The 19,343-nt window shown below is 43.3% G+C and overlaps 1 protein-coding gene across 1 annotated transcript in view; it reads right to left on the bottom strand.

Annotated features, from left to right (window-relative positions):
* Positions 1-352: 352 nt before the first annotated feature.
* EXTL1 (exostosin like glycosyltransferase 1) overlaps positions 353-19,343 on the bottom strand; it is a 51,344-nt gene continuing 32,353 nt past the window's right edge. The window contains exons 3-11 of the mRNA XM_063312122.1: positions 16,774-16,881; positions 13,294-13,413; positions 12,038-12,170; positions 10,264-10,382; positions 6,561-6,650; positions 5,992-6,078; positions 4,221-4,381; positions 2,125-2,296; positions 353-780 (exon numbers count right to left, since the gene is read on the bottom strand). Of these exons, the coding sequence (XP_063168192.1) occupies positions 592-780; positions 2,125-2,296; positions 4,221-4,381; positions 5,992-6,078; positions 6,561-6,650; positions 10,264-10,382; positions 12,038-12,170; positions 13,294-13,413; positions 16,774-16,881 (1,179 nt within the window). The 3' untranslated portion in view covers positions 353-591. The remainder of the gene's footprint in view (positions 781-2,124; positions 2,297-4,220; positions 4,382-5,991; positions 6,079-6,560; positions 6,651-10,263; positions 10,383-12,037; positions 12,171-13,293; positions 13,414-16,773; positions 16,882-19,343) is intronic.

Below are 19,343 nucleotides of genomic sequence, written 5' to 3'. Positions count from 1 at the left end.
AGAAGGACTTTCCTTCCTGCATAATTCAACTATTGGAGAAAAAGTCAGTGTGAGAACACCGTGATGTCAGCATGTGCAGATCATTTCCTTTTCCAAAAAGATGCCGTGTTTTATTCTTTCTTTTTAAAAAAAGGCCCTGCAACTGCTGAGAAGCAGGGAAATAGCCAGGAATGTGAACAGACATCTTTTGTCTGATTTCACCCCCTGCAATTCTAGCTAATGGCCAGGAGGACCAAACTTTAGATCAGGCCTTATATATCTTTAATCCATGCCCCCGCATCCAGGTCAGAAACCAAAGCCAGCATTTCTCTCTCTATCTGAAAAGAGGCTCTTTGAAGGCAACCAAGAAAGAGTTGTTTTCTGGAAACCTTTATTTATACTGGTAAAACCCAATAAAGACTGAAAATTCATCTTTCAGTATCCAAAGTTCAAAGGGCACCAATGCAGTGCACGCGACCCAATGTCCTGCGATAGCACTAATGGCCTGGAGTCGGCAGTGAATCTGTGTGGCTGCAGTCCAGCGTGGCTGGTGTCTTTTTCTCCAAGCAGGTTCTCAAAGAGTGGCAGTGTGCTTCTCCCCGAAGCTAGTCTCTAGTCCCTCTCCAGTTGCCGGTACTTTTTCCGTAGCACAGAGACCTGGTCTTTGAAGAGCACCGGGTCCAAGCGGAACTGAGAATGCACCAGAGGCATATAGCCAAACCAGGCAGCAAAGTGATTGACACATTCCTGGCGTTGAGCAAAATGTAGGCTGCTGTTGGATGGGGGCACACTTTTTAGTAGCTTCGGGAAACAAGGGAAGACAAGGAAAGAGACCGAGCATTAATTTTGTTTTTTTTTAGGCAGACAGATTACAGTCACTGACCAGCAAATTAAACAGTCGACCTCATAATAAAAAATACCAAAACATATAGACATACATGTGAACTCATGACATTGAAAAGAAAGCATAGACATTTTGTACCAAGTACAACATCTAGAACAACCTTTCTCAACCTTTTGACCCTGGAGGAACCCTTGAAATAATTTTCAGGCCTCGGGGAACCCCTGCACATTCAGGCTCAAAGATAGGCCAGAAGTTACAAAATGATTATATTCGTTTCATGGGTAGGCCTGTATAGATGCATTAAGAGTGTTCTTAAATTGAAAATAAGGAATGAAACTTGCCTCTTTAATGTGAAGTTGCCCAGATTTGAAATAATTTTTTAAATAAATCATGATCTCCCAAGGAACCCCTAGTGACCTCTTGCAGAACCCTGGTTGAGAAACCCTGATCTAGAAAGTACAATAAAATGCCTTAAAAGCTGAAACATTCAGGCACACTGTTAGAGAGTGAAATCCTGAACTGACACCAAACTCAATTTCCTTCATTCACTTTCCACAATGAGTGCTTCCTTATACCAGACCTGGTTTTTTTTTTTGATTCCCAGTGCCGGATAAGTATGACAAAGACAACAGCCGTCTTCTGCTGTGGCTCCTCAGCAACCAGCATTGAGAGGTGAACTCCCTCTAAATATGGAGGTTTTCACGTTTCTGTCTATTGTCCAGGGGCAATAAGAGCTGCAGGTATATACTCCGATCAGGTTATTTTTCAAAGAGTGCTCATGGCTTTCTTTGCGCCGAAACCCAGGTTCACAAGAGTCACATGGATCTCTTTGCTAAGTATGGATTCCAAAGACTAGCACAAGTGTGGTCAGTGTGCAGCTTAATGTGCTTATGCAAAGGGAAAAAATGGATTTAGGGATCAGCAAGTTGTGTAATCACAGCCTGAATCAGTTCCAATGAAACACTGAGCAGAAAGACACTATTTTATCATCTCCAGCTTGGGGTTACCAAGAAGAATGTACTCAGGCTGTGTGGAAACAGAATGCTGGACTGGTGTAAATAAGCTGCTTCTTCAATCTGCTGTCCTTAAATTATTTGGGATGTCAATTCCCACCAACACTAGCCAATACTGCCATTACAGGAGTGAAATCTCCACGTCTCTGGAGGGCACCAAATGAGAGAAGGCTGGCCTGAGTAATATTTAAAGGGCATCAAGAAGTGTTGGAAGAAAAGTCTTCAAGGCAGGAATAACTCCTTTCCTTTGCTCCTCTGTCCCCCTCCTCCTGTCCGTGCCCTGCATACCTGCTGAGATGGGTTCTCCCTGAGCTGTTTCTTCTGGCTCACTTTGATGGGGGGCAGTTTGGTGACAGCCGAAACCAAGAAGTTCATCAATATATCCTCACAGTTGGCAATTTGATCAACAAAGCTCTTTAGTTTAGCAGGCAAATAGTTGGTGAAGAGGCTGTGATAGTACCTGTGGAAGGAAAACATAAGGGTGGGGAGAATGGGGCAGAAAGAAGATCCCCACATAAATGTATAGGACTCCCATCCAAAACCTCCTCTCTCTACATGATTATGGGGATTGTGGGAACTGCAACCCACAATTCTGGGTTACAGTTCCCAGAATTCCCATAAAGTATTAAGAAACATGGCTGGTTAGAAAAGATTGATCCAGAAGTCACCAGTTGTCAAGCATACCCAAAGATTTAGAGTTCCCGGCATCCGAGTCAGAACATTGATCAATGGGCTGTGATTCTACCACACTGGAATCCCATCTTTTCAAGCATAATTTTAGTGCATAAACTAAACATCTATTATATAAAGTCCTCATCCTAAAACACTCCTGCACAATATTCCCTGAAATCTACCAAAGGGAGAGATCAAGAATTTATTTAATTTGTCTGGTTTTATTTATTTATTTATTTACTTGTCAAATTTAGATTTACATTAATTTATATAGCTGCCTATCTCACAAAGCAAGCGTCTCTGGGTGGCTATATAATCCCTACTTCTCCCAACTGTTTTCACAAACTAAGGTGCAACCACAAAAAAAAAAAAAAGGATTTCTCTTTGACGACTGCCTAACCAAGCATTGGAGAATTGGTTAAATTATAGATGTAATTTAAATAAATTAAAATAGATTTACTGTACACACATGCTCATAATCCACAGAGAGCTCAGTTTTTAAAATGCCAATGCTAATGTATATGTACAATACGCTATTGTATCAATTTTATTCTTTATTTATATCGGTTGTTGATATTGTAATTTTTTTTTATGGTTTTAATTCTGATTTTATTGTGAACCGCCCAGAGTCCCCCTTTTTGTGGGCGATGCGCAGTGATATAAATTTGAACAATCAATCAATCCATCAATCAATCAATAAAACTTAATGCTAATGCAATGGTATACTTAAAGACAACTACAACTAAAGAGTGTAAAGAGTGTAAGAACAGGTTAGGGATAGATCATCATGGAGAAAATCTATCTATGTGGTTGCTAGGAGTCGAAAATGACTTGATGGCACATAATCAATCAACCAACCAACCAAAAAGTGTTCAGTCGTAGTCTATGGTTAGGTGGGTGTGAGGAAAAGCCCCCAGTCATAATTTCTAGACCAGTCCACACAGAACCTACTCCAGTGATCCAATTTTATGGTTACCACTGGATCATGACATCAAGCTGCCCTGTTTATTCTTCAAATATATCTGAAAGATGTTGGTGTTTTCACACATTTGTTCCAGAGTGCAAGAGGCAGAAGAATGGGCTTAAAATGCATGAAAGCACGTTCCAGTTGAAGATTAGAAATAGCTTCTTGCAAGCAAGAGCAGCATGAACCAATGACCGAGGGGGTACTGAGCTTCCCTTCCTAGGAATATTTCAAGCAGAAGTTGACAGCCGTATCTCAGATTCACATCCACTGGGATACCTACTGGGATGAGCAGGAGCTGGCCTCAATGGCTGTTCCCAACTCAAGGATGCTCAATGGCTCAATCACTCTTTCCAACTCAAGGATACCCAGTGGCTCAATGGCTCTTTCCAGCTCAAGGATACTCAATGGCTCAGTGGCTCTTTCCAACTCAAGGATACCCAATGGCTCAATGGCTCTTTCCAGCTCAAGGATACCCAGTGGCTCAATGGCTCTTTCCAGCTCAAGGATACCCAGTGGCTCAATGGCTCTTTCCAGCTCAAGGATACCCAGTGGCTCAATGGCTCTTTCCAACTCAAGGATACCCAATGGCTCAATGGCTCTTTCCAACTCAAGGATGCTCAATGGCTCAATCACTCTTTCCAACTCAAGGATACCCAATGGCTCAATGGCTCTTTCCAACTCAAGGATACTCAATGGCTCAATGGCTCTTTCCAACTCAAGGATACGCTGCAATCAGGAAGGGTACCTGTGATAGAACGCCGCTGCAGTGAGAACCATAGAGAACTCATTGGTCCATTTTGAGGTGTAGCTCCACTGGTTCTTCCTGATATCCCCAAAATGGCTGCGCATTGGGAAGCCTACGATCCGGTCAGGGAAACTTCTCCATACTACAAAGGCAAAGTCAACCTAAAAGGTAAGGAAGAAAGCAGGAAAAGAGTTTGGGGAAAGAGAATCTCTCACTGGAGGGCTGTAAGATGGTACTTAGGGTTGTCTGCATGGAAGTCATGTCTCCTACTATCCAACTATATTCCTTCTTTTTTCCAAGTAGCATAATCTCTGCAGTATTAGCTCATGGCATACATAATATGCAACTGCATGCTTGATGTATTCACCTAGACCTCTTCTTTGTTTGTCCTCTGGGAAAAAAGGTGCACCAAAACCAGAGCCATTTTGCCCCACCCTGAGTGGTTTACCCACTTGAGACCTGCTTAAAAGAAAGAAACTTCTCCATCATTCCCCCAAGTGACAAATACCTCACAAGCCCAAGACCATCCTGCCTGGCATTGAGCTCATATTTGGATACAAGGCTAGGAAGACAGTCCCAGGTGGACCTACAAACAAGCAGCAGATGAAGGCCAGCCTAGTATTAACTGAACTTCTTCTCCAGGAGTCTTTTCTTTTAGGTAGTGGGGGTCTTAAAAGACCTTCTGCTTGAGATTACAGCCAGGGGGAAAGTGAAACATAGGAAACTGTTTTGGTTCACCTAGCCCAGAATTGATGACCCATGCCATAGTCTACAGTCTGTTTTGTTTGGCACTTAACACCTCTGAACATTAGCAATTAGGTAGGACTGCAGGCTACCAAGGCACCATTCCTCTGCTCAATTTATTAAAAGAAATTTAATAGCATGAAATTAATCTCTGGAAGCAGAGGGAGAAGTTATGAGCCAAGCGATAGGATGACGCATGAGTTCCCACTAATGGGAAAATGGTCCATCCACAAGCCCTCCAGAGCTCCAACATTTCTTCTGGAAAACTAGATTTAGTAGGTTTTGGAGAACGACAGCAGAGGTGAAAATAAATTAGGTCAGCTGCTGAGGAGGGATGCCAAAGTGAGCTTAAGCTGAGATGGAAGTGGTGGAAGCCTCACAGACAGAGGTGCTGTGACTGGCAGCAATCCCCAGAATTCCCAGCCACTAGCCATGCTGATGGGGCATGCCGGAAGTAGTAATGGAAGGCATCAGGTCGGGAAAGGCTGACCTACTCTCGCCAGGAGCAGTTCTCCAGGATCAGCCACAGTCTCTCCTAGCCAGTTCTGGAGATGTCACAGATTAAAGCTAGAACCTTTTGCAAACAGACCATGCAAAGATTACTTATCTTTCTTTTTCTTTATCTAAGCAAGTATTTTACAATGGGGAATCACAGTTGGGTAACTCATTAGACATCGGAATTGCATATTTTAGTGTATATACTTAATCCCCCCCCCTTGTTTCTAAGTCAGCCAATTTAAATTTCAACATTTAATTGTAAAATATTGCACATATATAAATGCATAGGCTTACAGCCTATGCTTTGTCAAATGGGTAAGAGATATACATTGGGGAGAAGGGGAAATGACATTTCTCAAGGATCCCTCAATCCCTCTCAGCTGAGATAGCTCCAGTGGACTGACTACTTCTCAACTGATCAGTCCCAGGTTCTGGGCTTTGCTCTGCATTTAAGTAGTCACTTGCTCCTTCCCTTATCCAAGCTCCATGGCTACGGCATGAGTAGAAAGGTTCTGGAGATCTTTCTCACCTCACTGGTTGAAAGGCTGGCGTATTCATCAAGGCTCAGCACGGCATCCGTCCCAACGGCAGAGTAAGGCAAAAACCGTTCGCTGACCTGCAGGAGAAGAGAGGAGAAAGAAGTGAACAGAAAAGACCTGACCAGAAAACCAAGGTCATGTAGGCCAATACTACTTTTACTGTAAAGATATAGGAACAGAATCTTGTAAGTGAGTGCCCTCCCTCCCTCCCTCCCTCCCTTTTCATGAGAACCCAGGTTACATTTCTGCTTCCTTTTTGCTATTTGCACTACTTTCCTCTTGAATACATGTCCACCAGGACACTTCTCCTCAAAATTAGAGAGCAAGAGAAGTGGAAGTTCTGCTCTTGCCTTTACATTGGTCTCTGGTCGAATGCTTGGAAAATGCAGATTGAAGGATAAGGAGAGGAACCGGCTTTCCATGATAAAGAGCCAAACGGGGGTGTTTTGAGAGCTGTTAGGATTCCTGCTGGAGTGTGGGTCTTAGCAGACTTTGCCCAGGTCTCTCCTTCCTAAAATGTTCTCCATGATCATCAAAGCCAATCTGGACGGCCTCTTACCTTGCTGCTGCTTTGAAGGACAGTCAAGGGAACTGTTGTGGGTGGCCACTTCTGTGGAGGTGGCTTCTCACAGCTCCATAAGACTAAAATCTGTACAAGAAACAGAAGCCCCTGGTGAGCCAGCTGAAACGTGCAACAAGACAATAATCATTTTGTGGCCCACACTGTATTGGTTTATTTGTTGGTTTGTTCCATATGGCTGCCCCTTTTGATCAATTAACTCTGGGCAGCCAACAAGGCATAAAAGCAAAAACATTCATATTTAAAAGAATTAAAAGAATAAAAGATGCCAGGTAAAACTAATCCATTGCTCAATTCATTGCAGAGCACAGCATACAAACAAATCAGGTTCCACTAACATCCTGGCTCTAACTCCAGAAAGAAGAGCCAGGTTTTTAAGGCCTTCCAGAAGATCCGAAGTGGGTTTAGCTGGAGGGGTGGGGAGATATTTCATTTTCTCCAAAGGCACATGCTCCTCATGTTATCATCTAAAATCCCCTGATCCCCCTAAAAATCAGACTGAAGTTAGGAGTGAAACGAGTGCTTTAAGCCTATCTGAAGGCATCCATTGCTGTAACCCACCAACAAAACTTAGAAAACAAGCAAAAATGCTGGCCCTTCTCCCTGACATCAAGACTTCCCTCGTCACTCTCCAATGCCAGACAAAATTGAAGTGCAGCCCTGGCTGGAAAAAAAAATTGCCTACTTAGGTTTTATAAGCCCCCCTCTTATTAGGACTGCAACACCCACTCTCCTCAACCAACCTGGCCAATTGCCAGCCTGCTTGGGGATTATGGAAGCTGAAAGCCATCTCTGGGGATCATCTGGTTGGAGAGGACTATGGAAAGAGTTAGACAGAAGACAGAATTTCACAAGGCTAAGAGCATTGTGAAAAGCATCTCTTGGTTTCTGCAGCAAACACCTCCCATGGCAAGTCTCTTCCCATTAAGGGGGAGGAACAAAACCCATTGGCAGAGAACCTCATTGAAATTGGCAGGAGTTGTGCCAAAGCCCAAACGCTCTGCTTTTTTCTATGGGTCTTATGTAAGAAAATGTGTAGCAGACTTGTGTTAAATCTACCTTGTTTGTACTCAGCCTCCTGCACTGATGCCCCAAAATCGCCCTGTTTGGCTTTGTCTCATCACAAGACTGCCTCGGGAATTTCAGCTTGTACAATGTTCCTTATCCTGCTTGGCAAGCTGCCCAAATCCCTGCTTTCAAGCAGCATCTGGGGTTTGGAAGCAGGAGTACCAATGTGCAAATGCTGCCATGTTTTGGCTCCAGAAGGTAGTTCTCAAGCCAGCATTTTAAGTTCATAGGACCCCAAAAGGTTAATGGTTCCCTGCAGCAAATCTAAATTATACAACCAAGGAACAGCTAAGAAGTTGCTGTAGTAAGCACATTCCAATTGCTTGCTACAATGAAAGCTGCAGAGACATTGATATTCCTTAATGAAATTATCTCACCTGGAATATTTGAGACCTTCATCGTAAGTTCTTTTCTCAATGTCTTCATCTGCCCTTTTAGCGGCAGCATCTTGTTCATGGAATGCCTGCACCATGAAGCTCTTCCATTTTCAGCATGCATTCCCTTTCCTTCCCTAGCCTATTTTCAGGGCTCACGGTGGGCTACACCGTTCTGTTTTGCTCATCATAAAACCAGGCCATGCAGCTGAGAGACAGCCAAAAATCCATTCACATTTATGCTGTGCTGAAACAGGACTTGCAATTTCCCCATTGCTTTCTTTCACTGGAAAGAGCTTTCTGTTTTTCTGCCTTATTCTCAGTTGCTTGAGAATTCCTTCCAAAGTTTTCTTTGGTACATTTTTGGAGTATTGGTGGAATGGTGGAAGTTACAGGTAGTACCAATCGAAGCGATACAGGTAGTCCTCAGTTTACGACAGCAATTGGGATTGGAATTTCCATCGCTAAGCGACGTAAAGCACAATGTCATGTGACCGCACTGCTTAGCAACAGCAGTTCCGGCAGTCCCAGTTGCCGTCATTAGGCAAGGACCTCACATGACCACGACTTCCAACTTTCAACTTCCTGCCAGCTTCCCCATTGACTTTGCCTGTGGGAAGCCAGCAGGGAATGTCAGAAATCACGATCATGTGACCGTGGGGACGCTGTGATGGCCAGAACTCCAAGGACCGGGCGTAAGTCCCCCTCATTCAGCACCATCGTAACTTTGAATGGTCAGTGAACATGTGGTCGTAACCCAAGGACAATCTACTTGTGTGCTTTCTGTTAGACATTTTTCTGTCACTCCTAAGCCTCCCTGCCTGCTTGCAATTCCCAACCTGAAAAAGCCATAGAAAAAGAGTCTTTCCAAACTCTCCCTCTGGGATTTAATGAATCATGGGAAGCCAGGAAGCAGCCAGCTTTTGAAAACGTGGCGCTACTAGGAAAGGCAGGACATTCACATTCCGAGGGCTGAGAAATCATAACCAGCCATAGGACTGGAACTCACGGTCTCCCAGCTTCCATCCAGCACCTTTAACCATTACACCAAACTGGCCTCTATATAGCACACTAGATTACAGACCAATGCGTGTCTCCTTGGGACGCATGTTCTGAAGTAAAATGAGCCTCTACTTCTAAAGCAGACAAGCTCCAAGGACGGTTCGCTTAGACTCCTGAGCTCACACACCAAGGCAAGTCTATTTACTGCCGTACATTTCGAAATGCTCAGGATGGGCGCGGCCTGCTAGCTGAGCTCATCTGCAGCAGAGACGTTGCTGTTGACAGGACTTGCCCTGTAGTTAGAGGGGAAGGTGAGACCTGCTGACAGCAATGAAGGTTACTAGCCCACCCAGGTGTACCCTAAGGCTGCCACATCCTCCGCCACCCTCTGAGATACAGAGGAATGGAAAAGGCGCCAGAGCTTCATGGGATTTTGTACAGCACATCTCTGGAAGATCACACCTCTCAGCAGTCTTCATTACAAGAGGCATGAATGAGAATGTGGGAGTTGTGGTCCAGAGCACCTGGAAGACCTGCCTGGGGAAGTCTGGATTAAGAGGGCAGCAAAGAGGTAAGAGCTGCCATTAAACATAAGAGTGATGGGAAAGAGGTGATAAAAATTCAAGATGCTGGAATGGACTGTACTGTACTGCTACAAATTGCAGGTGGAGGTGGATCTTTTTTCATGCTCCTCAGTGTAAAACAAATACATTAGTACTGGAGAAAGACATTGGGTTAGAACATTTTCCTTCAGATGCTAAGATCTGAGAGTGTGTTGTTTTTCAAAGGAGAATTAAGACTTGACTTCTAATCCCATCACCTCCAGCTGATCAAATGAAAGTACACCAGATGCTACCTGCATAACCAGGTCTGGAATGGCCAGCAACAAAGAGAACTGAAGAATCCGTGCTGAAAAATATTCATAACACCGAAAATTCAGTAGCAGGACATGATGCATTTGGGATGTGCTAACAGAGAGCAGAAATCTTCACACTGTAGGGTTGACTCCTCTGTGGCATGGGAGACCAGGGAAATTAACCCCAAAGAGCTTAAAAAAAGCATTATTTTCCTTAAAGTACCTAGAACGAGATGCCTCTAGCATGATACCGCAAGCATGAAAGCATGACCCAAGTCCCTCCCATTTTAACAGCTTTGTGGAGAACAGAGAATCTTGCTGGCTTCAGTTGTTCTCCTTTTCTACCGCAATGACAGCAAGAAACATTTGATTTCTCTTTTACCTTGTCGCAGTACTGGGACCTGGAGACAGCTTGGATGAGCTTCAGGATGGGCTGGGAAAGGGAGACAATTGGTGAGACAGCCCAGATTAATGCTGTAAACTTCTTGGAGGGGCTGGATCCTGTTAGGGGAGAGAGGTGGTGAGTCTGGGATGCTTAAAACCCTCCTCAAAACCTGTCTTGGGTTTTGGCTTACCTGCTGAAATGTAATTCCCATCTAACCAAGTTTGTATTATTATTAGTGGTTTATTTAGTGCCACCAGTGTACATGACGCTTCAGAAGGTAAAAGAAGAGAGGTCTCCACCCCCAGGAAACTTGCAGTTTGTAATTCATTGCCAATGAAAACAGTAGAAGAAAGCAAGAGGAATGAGGGAAGATGTCACAGGGGCCATTTCAATTTCAGCTCTGCTTGTTTACAGCAGTAGAACTGGAGACTACAACATGGCTCCAATGGACACCAATCTCCAGGGTCACCTTCCTTACCATCATACAGGTTCCCTGCCCCATCGGTGTTTATTATTTCCTCGACTTACAGTATATTTCACAATTCGTCTAGCAGCTCAAGGCAGCCTACACAGGGATCTCCCTTCACTTTATCCCCAAATAGTCGTAGGAGATAGGCTGGGCTAAGAAAAAGCAGCAGGCCCAAGATCTCCCTATGAATTCCCATGGCTGAGATGGCAGCTGAACTCCAGTTCTAACCTCACACCTTGAGCACTCTATAACAAGCCACCTTAATTTAATGCCCCCAGCATTCTCTTTCCTTCCTAAAATGTCAGGTTGCTCCACATGAATCTCAGAGGCTTTCTTATAAACAAAAAGAGCGAGTGGGTATTGCTCAGTGCTTTGCATGGACAGTTACTCACTTGCCTGGTAAAAAGATCATTAAACTAAAGCATTAGAGAGAAAGCATCCTTGAGTCTGGAAGAGGCAAAGGCACCAATTTCACCAGCTTGCCTTTGGGGAAATCGATGACTTATGACTGGCAGAGCAGCTGTTTTGTGACAATGATTGTAAGCTTCTTGGGAGCAGAGGCTGCTCTGTGTTACTTACATAACTCTTTGTCAGCCTTTCAAAGGAGGCCAGGTCAAGAAACAGGCATGGCAGGGGTTCCAGGAATGTTCTTTATTGTAATTCTGAAAGCCTGTCCAAGTTTCTCTCTGTCCCATCTTAGAGTAAACAAAATCACAGCAGGGCTGTTTCTCTCATGCTTCCTGCAAGCTCTGGACTGTGTAATTTCTTCTCCAAGTCCCTCCTTAATGGCTTGCTTCTTCCTTCCCCACTTAATGGCTTTCTCATACCTTCCCCAAGGTCATCTCTACAATTTTTTACACTCTGTAAGGCTAGACACTGAAGGTGTCATAACAACACCTCCCTCTAACAATGAATACAGTAAACACTAATTTAAAAAAAAAGGAGATGGGCATCAGCTTACTCAGGGAAACCTTAAAATTTACAAAAGTACAAAATTATTTTAGGGGGGAAAATCTAAGGACACAACACCACCTCCTAAAATAGATCAACAAGTAAGCAAATAAACATTCAAGCTAATGATAATATTGAGCATCTGTTAAAAATGAAAGTGGAAAACAGGTGGCGGGAGGGATGGTACATGATGGAGTATCCTGGAAGAGACTAAATCCTTGAAAAGGAGCCCTCCATACTGCAACATTTTGGGATAGGTCCATCATCATCACCCCAACAACTGTTTTCTTAAGAAACAAGGGGTAGGGATAAAAAATGATGATAGAAATAGCAAAGGAATGTTTCCCATACCTTGCTGCAGATAGTAGAAAGGGAAGTCGTTGAGATGAGTGGAGTATTCTGGCAAGGCCACCAACCCTCCAGGAAGCGTATTCCAGAAGAACTTTGGGCGTGATTCCTGATGAAATATCCGATCTTTTATTATCTGGCAAAGAGAAAGGTAGTTGTCATTATAGAAGCATTACACCCCGGAGCCACCTGCACCTGCTGGAGAAGAAGGCGTCTCCTGAATGTGAGATCAATCTCAACTGTTCTTCTTGGCTCCAGGTAGAAAAAGCAGCCTAGTGTGGCAGAGTAGCCAGGAAGTCCAGATTCAAATTTGACATTTATTTATTTTATTTATAAATTTATTCACCGCCCATCTCTCCCCAACAGGGGGACTCGGGGCGGCTTACAATAAAACAAGATTAAAATATAAAACCATTACAATTAAAATACAATAAAAATATAAATATAATTATTATTATTATTATTGTCTTCTTGTTTCCTCCTCTGTATATCCGCTTTGAAGATACTGGCCGCACTGGGTACTGGCAGGCATACTGTATGCCTTAATAAGAAACTGTAGGTGAGACAGTCTGAAAAAGCTCTTAAAGTATTACATAAATGCTAACTATTACTAAAAGCAATAGAAGAGAATATCTGTAGCTCAGGGTTGAACTATGGAGTCCTTGGTGCTCTCCGAGCTTGGTGGTTTGCTTGCAGGCATTTCATTACCCAACTAGGTAACATCATCAGTGCTGGTGAGTGAGGGGTTTGCTCCCTATTTATATACAGTAGCTTGCCCTGCCAGTGTTGGTGGGGTGTGGTTTTCCCCTTGGTAGTTCCTTGATTAGGGTATTGCTTTCTGCTAGATTGTTTGTCTGCTTGATTGTTTGTCTCCCTGGTAGTTCCTTGATTGGAGTATTGTTTCTGCTTCCCCACTCCCTGACTGATGGGCCAAGGAGACAGACCTTGAAGGTTGCACCCAACCTGAAAGGTTCCCACCTCTCTGTGGCTTCCTTTGACCACCAACCTAAGCCATTATGTGCTGAACATGTTGTATGAAGCCAGCCAGTTTGTTTGAGGGTTTATGGCTTCATGTATTGTGTGAACCCAGTCACTGTGCTCTATAAACCATGTTTTATGGCTTGTGTTACATGAATCCAGCCAACTGTAATTTATTTAGCAAACCACAGTTTAGCATGACATGTGAACCCAATCACAGAAACAGAAATAACTACAGATTAAATATTGGGGCAAACTGTGGGCATGCTTCTGCAGCTTACCTCAAGAGTGGTTTGCACAATCTTCTCCACAGAAGAAAAATAGGTTTCCCATAAAAACTGGGTTTGTTGTTGGAAGGCCAGGATTTTGTCACTGTTCAGACATCGGACCGTAGATGGAATCTGTGAGGAAGCAGCATGAATGGAGGAATGCAGAGCGATTTATGATGGAGGGAACGACAATAATTTTTTATAGAGATATTTTAGTCTTTTAATTGTATAGTATTGCATTAGTCATCCAAGCTTCTTGGGATCTTTTATTGCTTATAGCTTCAGTGGAATTATTGAAATGGATGTAATTTTCCTTGTTGGTGTTTTATGCTAGTCTATGACCAAAATAAGGTCTTGTTGTTTTGATGGAGGGAAGCACCAAAAGATCTTGCTTCAACAACAAAGAGCATCAAGGAGGGATGATGTGGAACCAAGCAAACCAACTGCAGGATAGGCACTGACTCAGCTATGTAGGCATATTATAGCTATTTATCTGCAGGATCAATATTCCTCTGAACAAGAAGGATTGCGACTGCTACAAATACAATCTATCCAGGATGCTCAGGGCAATGTCCTAGCAAAGGTTACTTTGGCTACCAGATCAGTTTCTCTGTTTAAATCAAATCTTAAGTTACCCACAGCAAGAATAACAAGTGAGTGAGACATAATCAATGAAAAGCTGTATAAAATACTGTAAAGAGGTCAATAGATAATACTAACAGAATGCCCCCAGATTCCAAATAACTGGTGTACTTTGTTTAGGAAAATGAAACCATCTAATACAATGTTCTTTTCAGGCAATTTTTAAGAAGGCAGATAACAATGAACAAGAGCTCCAAAGCTCATATATTAGAGCAGTGTTTCCCAACCCTGGCATGTTTAAGATGGATGGACTTCAACTCCCAGAAGTCCCCAGCCAGCATGCCAGCTGGGGAATTCTGGGAATTAAAGTCCACACATCTTAAAGTTGCCAGGGTTGGGAAACACTGCATTAGAGGCTTATCAAACGGAAGTGACAATTCCTGTGAATGAAACCTCCAATCTGGGGGTCAAGCCAAGATTTTAACAAGCTATGGAGCAAAAAAAGAGAGGTTGGCTGCCTTGATCTCTCCCCAACTTTCACCTAACCAGCAGCTATTCCATTAAGTTATCTGAATTTTTCCAATTCCAAATGATCCTGATCAGGAAACTAATTTTAAGCACTGGAACATACAGTAATCCTAAAATTTAATTCCTTCCTCCCCCCCCTTCTTGTTTTGTGTCAGCCTTTTGAGGTCAGAAAACAGACACACACCACAAGGATTATTGAAACACTACTTTACTGTCATAGGCTATAATAACAGAATTTTGAAAGCTAAGTTTCTCCCACCACCACCTTATACTAAACAGAATTAAGGCAGGATTATTTTCTTTCACACTTTACTGCTGAGTTGTCTCCCTTTAACTGCTCCTGCCTATCTTTGTCAAAGTTATCTCCACATTCCTCAACATTTTGATTTAGATCAGAGATTGCAGAGAGTAAGGAAGATGACCTTGATGGTGATATAGAAGATCTGTTACCAAAATGATGAGGGATAAAATATATCTTAAGTCCACAACAGATAAAAATTTAGCAGAAGAAGCTCAGACAGACACCTCCCCAATTCACAGGAGTATAAGAAGTGGGAGGAGGTACAGTATAATCAGACTTGCAAGATTCTGTTATTATATTATGTTATTGAGCCACTCTCTCAATAAAAGTAGCTTTAGCCTTCCTGTGGAGTAGATTTCCCGCTCTGCTCTAGCTGGTGGGGCTAACAGGTCTCAAACCTGTGGTCCTCCAAATCAGTGAATGCACCCTGGTGATATCATAGCTAGGACCAGGGCCTGTTCCCACCACCACTGTCACTGCCACCTCCACAGCTTCTCCTTAGTACAGCTTAGAGTGAGAAGCACAATTCCTAACTCCACATCAAGGCATCCTCACAACCCAGTTTTATGATGCTATGGTTATTATTAAAATTAGGTTGAATTTATCTGCTAGAATTGATTATTCTTCCATTTTTTAAAACAAATTCTTATTGTAATGTCTTATATGTATTCTATATTATGCTGTAAACTGCTAAGTCATACGACTGAGGTGACATAGAAGCATCAAGAGAGGAAGGCAGGCAACGTGATATATCTACCTCTTCAGTCAAATATACAAGCAAAGTCTGAGAAAATTCAGAGTTGAAAGATGCTGAAAGTCCCTGTATATGTGAAAGGTGAAAGGTCCCCTGTGCAAACACCGAGTCATGTCTGACCCTTTGGGGGGACACCACTTTCGCGACGTTTTCTTGGCAGACTATAGAGTGGGGTGGTTTGCCATTGCCTTCCCCAGTCGTCACCTTCCCCAGCAAGATGGGTGCTCATTTCATCGACCTCAGAAGGGTGGAAGGCTGAGTCAACCTGAGTTGGCTACCCGAGAATCCAGCTTCCGCTGGGATCGAACTCGGGTCGTGGGGAGAGTTTCGGTTGCAATACTGCCGCCTACCACCCTGCGCCACATGGGGCTGTCCCTGTATATGGTTCAGGAAAAAACCCAGTATCCTTCCATCAGAAGAAGAAATTAAAAATTAAAAAAATCTAATCTAAATCTATTCTAAAATAGTTCTGAGGAGACCAATATCTTAGGAGACATTGCCAAAAGAAGGAAAAGAACTGAACATTTTTGCACCATTTTCTCCCTTTTTTCTTTCCTCCTCTCACTGTCAATTTTTCTTTTAAAAAGGATTCATAAATAAAACTGAATTGAACTGAGTAATAAATAAAACTGACAAGAACTGAACTGAGAGCCTTTGTACCTAAATAACATGTGAAAATGTTAGAAATAAAAACTAAGTTAATATTGGTAGCTGGGGAGAAGATTAGCAAACTCTTCACTGGCCTGACCTCCCACTGTCTCTGCCGCACGAGGCGAGGAAAAATGGCTGCTAAAAAGAAAGGCTTTTCAATGGCAGCCTGCTGTTTGTACAGTTCACCTGGCCCCACAGTTGGAATTGCCAAACTTTTAAAATTTTAAAAACCATGCCGTTGCTTTTTTTTTTTTTTCAATCTTCCAGGCAGCTCTTTCCTCAGCAATTGATTTAACTTTGGCTTCTGTAGCATTTTTTTTTAAAGTAAGGGTTTGTCTTGTGCTTTCGTCCACATTTTCAGTTTATGGCATTTGCCAGTCTGTCAACCACCAAGGTGGGAATGATACTGAAGTACAAGAAATAAACAAATCATAAATAGTTAAATGAATAAACAGAAAGCTTGTTTGTGCAACTTCTCTGCACTCCCCCTTCAGATGGAACAAGAGAGCTGGCATTTGCTCTTCAATTGCTAGGGTGACCTCATGATCAGCCCTGCTATAGACTCAGCTTGCTGGGCACACTGCCCAGCTCTGTTACAAAATCCTAGTGGTGAAACATCATTTGGTCCTGGCTAGGCTCTGTCCTGCTTGCCCTTGCAGAACATGGGCATTGTTACCTGCAGAAGAAGCCGCTCGTCCCCAACAATGGATGCTTTACTCCAATCGATCACCTCCGAAAATGGCAACTCCCACCCATTGCTGAGCAGGACCGGGATGCAAGCAGCCTGGATCAATGAGAGAAGAGAGCAAGGATCACAAGGATGCAGGAGAGGAGAAAGTGACCTGGGAGCATTAGATTCAAAGGATCTTCGGTGGAGCTTACTCCCAAGTATATATGCATAGACAATCAAAGCAGGGCAAGCCACTGTATATAAACAGAAAGCAAACCCCACTCCCTTCTAGCACTGAAAATGCTGCTTGGTCGGGCATAGCGTTATATCCACCCCACTTCTCTAAACAATGCAGTATTTCAAGGCGGCAGTACTTATCCCTATCTGGTTTCCTTTGCAAAGGGAGTGGTCATCAGCATTTTGTAATACTTGCAAACATTTGCAAATATATTTCAAGTATCCTTCCCCAATTCTGCCCCTTCAGATACCCTGAGACCACAACACTAGAACTCCTGGAATTCCCAGACAATATGATTCACTGATAAGGAAAGCTGATCTACGTTAAGAACCAGCTTAACCTTCCAAGAAATAGGTCAAGATTAGGTATGTTACTGGGCTTATCCTCAGGTTCCAATAAAAGAGAGTATCTGTAGCTCAGGGTTGAACTGTGGAGTCCTTGGTGCTCTCTGAGCCTTGTGGTTTTCTTGCATATGTTTCCTTACCCAACTAGGTAGCATCATCTGATGATGGTGTTACCTAGTTGGGTAATGATATGTCTGCAAGCAAAGCACCAAGCTCAGAGAGCACCAAGGACTTCAACCTCATGTCCCCAACCATGGCACAGACACCCTGTCATCATTTCTTTAAGCCATGTCCTAATGAGGTTGCCTTCATCTCACATCCAGCCCACAGCTGAGGCAGCTTAAGGTCATCTTTCACAGTTCCCATTTTAAAGTGGTGTTTTCCCTCTTCTCCTGATGCAATTGTAGTTGTGGGGATGATCTAGTAAGCCCCATCCACAATATGGGTGATGATACAGTTAGGGATTGGGATCTGCCCAGCTTTGATTAGTTGCTGGGCACCGCCTTCTGTGGCCATCTCAGGTGGGTGGCAGGAAAGACTGGACTTCTGCAAAGGTAGCTGCCCACATAAGGTCTGGCTGGCACTGTCAGCTTTTACATGGGTTCCTTTTATACACAGTTTAGGGCTCTTTTGAAAGACTGCTAGACCCATGTTTAAGACAGCCCTACGCTGTGCAAGTAATTTAAAGCAGGAAAGGAAGCTGGGTTCTATCACTTGCGTATTGCTGGTTCTATCACTTGGGTGCATGACAGGTTTTTTTTTTTTTGGCTGCTCCGCCAACACAAAGTTTCACATGGCCACATATTTTACTATTTCTATTACTGGCAGTGGAGAGCCAGTTTGGTGTAGTGGTTAAGGCACCGGGCTAGAAAGCGGGAGACTGTAAGTTCTAGTCCCACCTTGGGCACGAAGCCAGCCGGGTGACCCTGGGCTGGTCCCTCTCTCTCAGCCCTAGGAAGAAGCAGGCAAGGGCAAACCTCTTCTGAAAAACCTTGCCAAGAAAACTGCAGGGACTTGTCCAGGCAGTCACCAGGAGTCAAGACCGACTTATACACACACACACACACACACACACACAAATAATAATAATAATAATAATAATAATAATAATAATAATAGGCAGCGTCTATTATTAGACGCTACTATTATTAAATATTTGTCTATTTCTATGCTGTTTTGCCCTCTCTGGGGGCTACTGTGGAGCCAGTCCGGCTCCAGCAGTGTCAGTTCACTTGTGATCAATGGCTCCTTCCTAGTTTCTTCTGCCCCCCTCCTCTGCCCCTCTTACCTATTAGCCAGGCTATTTCTGAAAACAGGTCTAGCGCTCTTTTGAAAGCATGGGGTGTGTGTGAACAGGAGCTTTCCCGATGCTCTTGCTCAGTGCAACCCCTCCTCTGGGTCTGTGACCTATCAGGCTATTTCTGAAAACAGACCTAGCACTCTTGCAACGCTAGCAAATTCACGTAAAACAGTTATTTCATCTGATCGTTTCACCTACTGGGGAAATGGGAGGGGGGCTCTGGAAAACTGGAACGAGTTTGGAAAGACAGTTCTCAAGAAGTAGAAATCTCCTCCTCCTCCTCCTCCACTTTATTTTGTTGTTATAAATCTTGATACACTGTGTTGTTCCAGTACAGGGATGTTTGTATAATATGATTAAAGATTATTAACATTCTATTATTTAGATAGCTTAGAGTACTAAGAAGAGAGAAGGGAAAGAAAAATATTCTATCAGTATTAATTACAATTTAGGATGTCAGCATTACAAGCATAAAAGGATTTGGCTTTTTCATCCAAAGTTGAGTAGATGTGGATTTCAGCAGTGCTGCTGGTTCTCAGGAGGGAGGGAGCACATTCCAAGGAGGTGGAGGAGATAAGCGGAGGTACAGTGGTGGGAAGACTAAGAGGTCCAGGATAGACCTGCCCTAGAGTCTCCCGGATTATTTCTCCTGAGGTTAGCTAGGGTAGCTTTAGTCTGGTAAGATTCCATCTAT

Source organism: Candoia aspera, chromosome 10 (genome assembly GCF_035149785.1).
Source record: "Candoia aspera isolate rCanAsp1 chromosome 10, rCanAsp1.hap2, whole genome shotgun sequence".
NCBI lineage: Eukaryota > Metazoa > Chordata > Lepidosauria > Squamata > Boidae > Candoia > Candoia aspera.
Note: the sequence above shows the minus strand (reverse complement) of the source record. Positions and strands in the feature narration are given on the sequence as shown.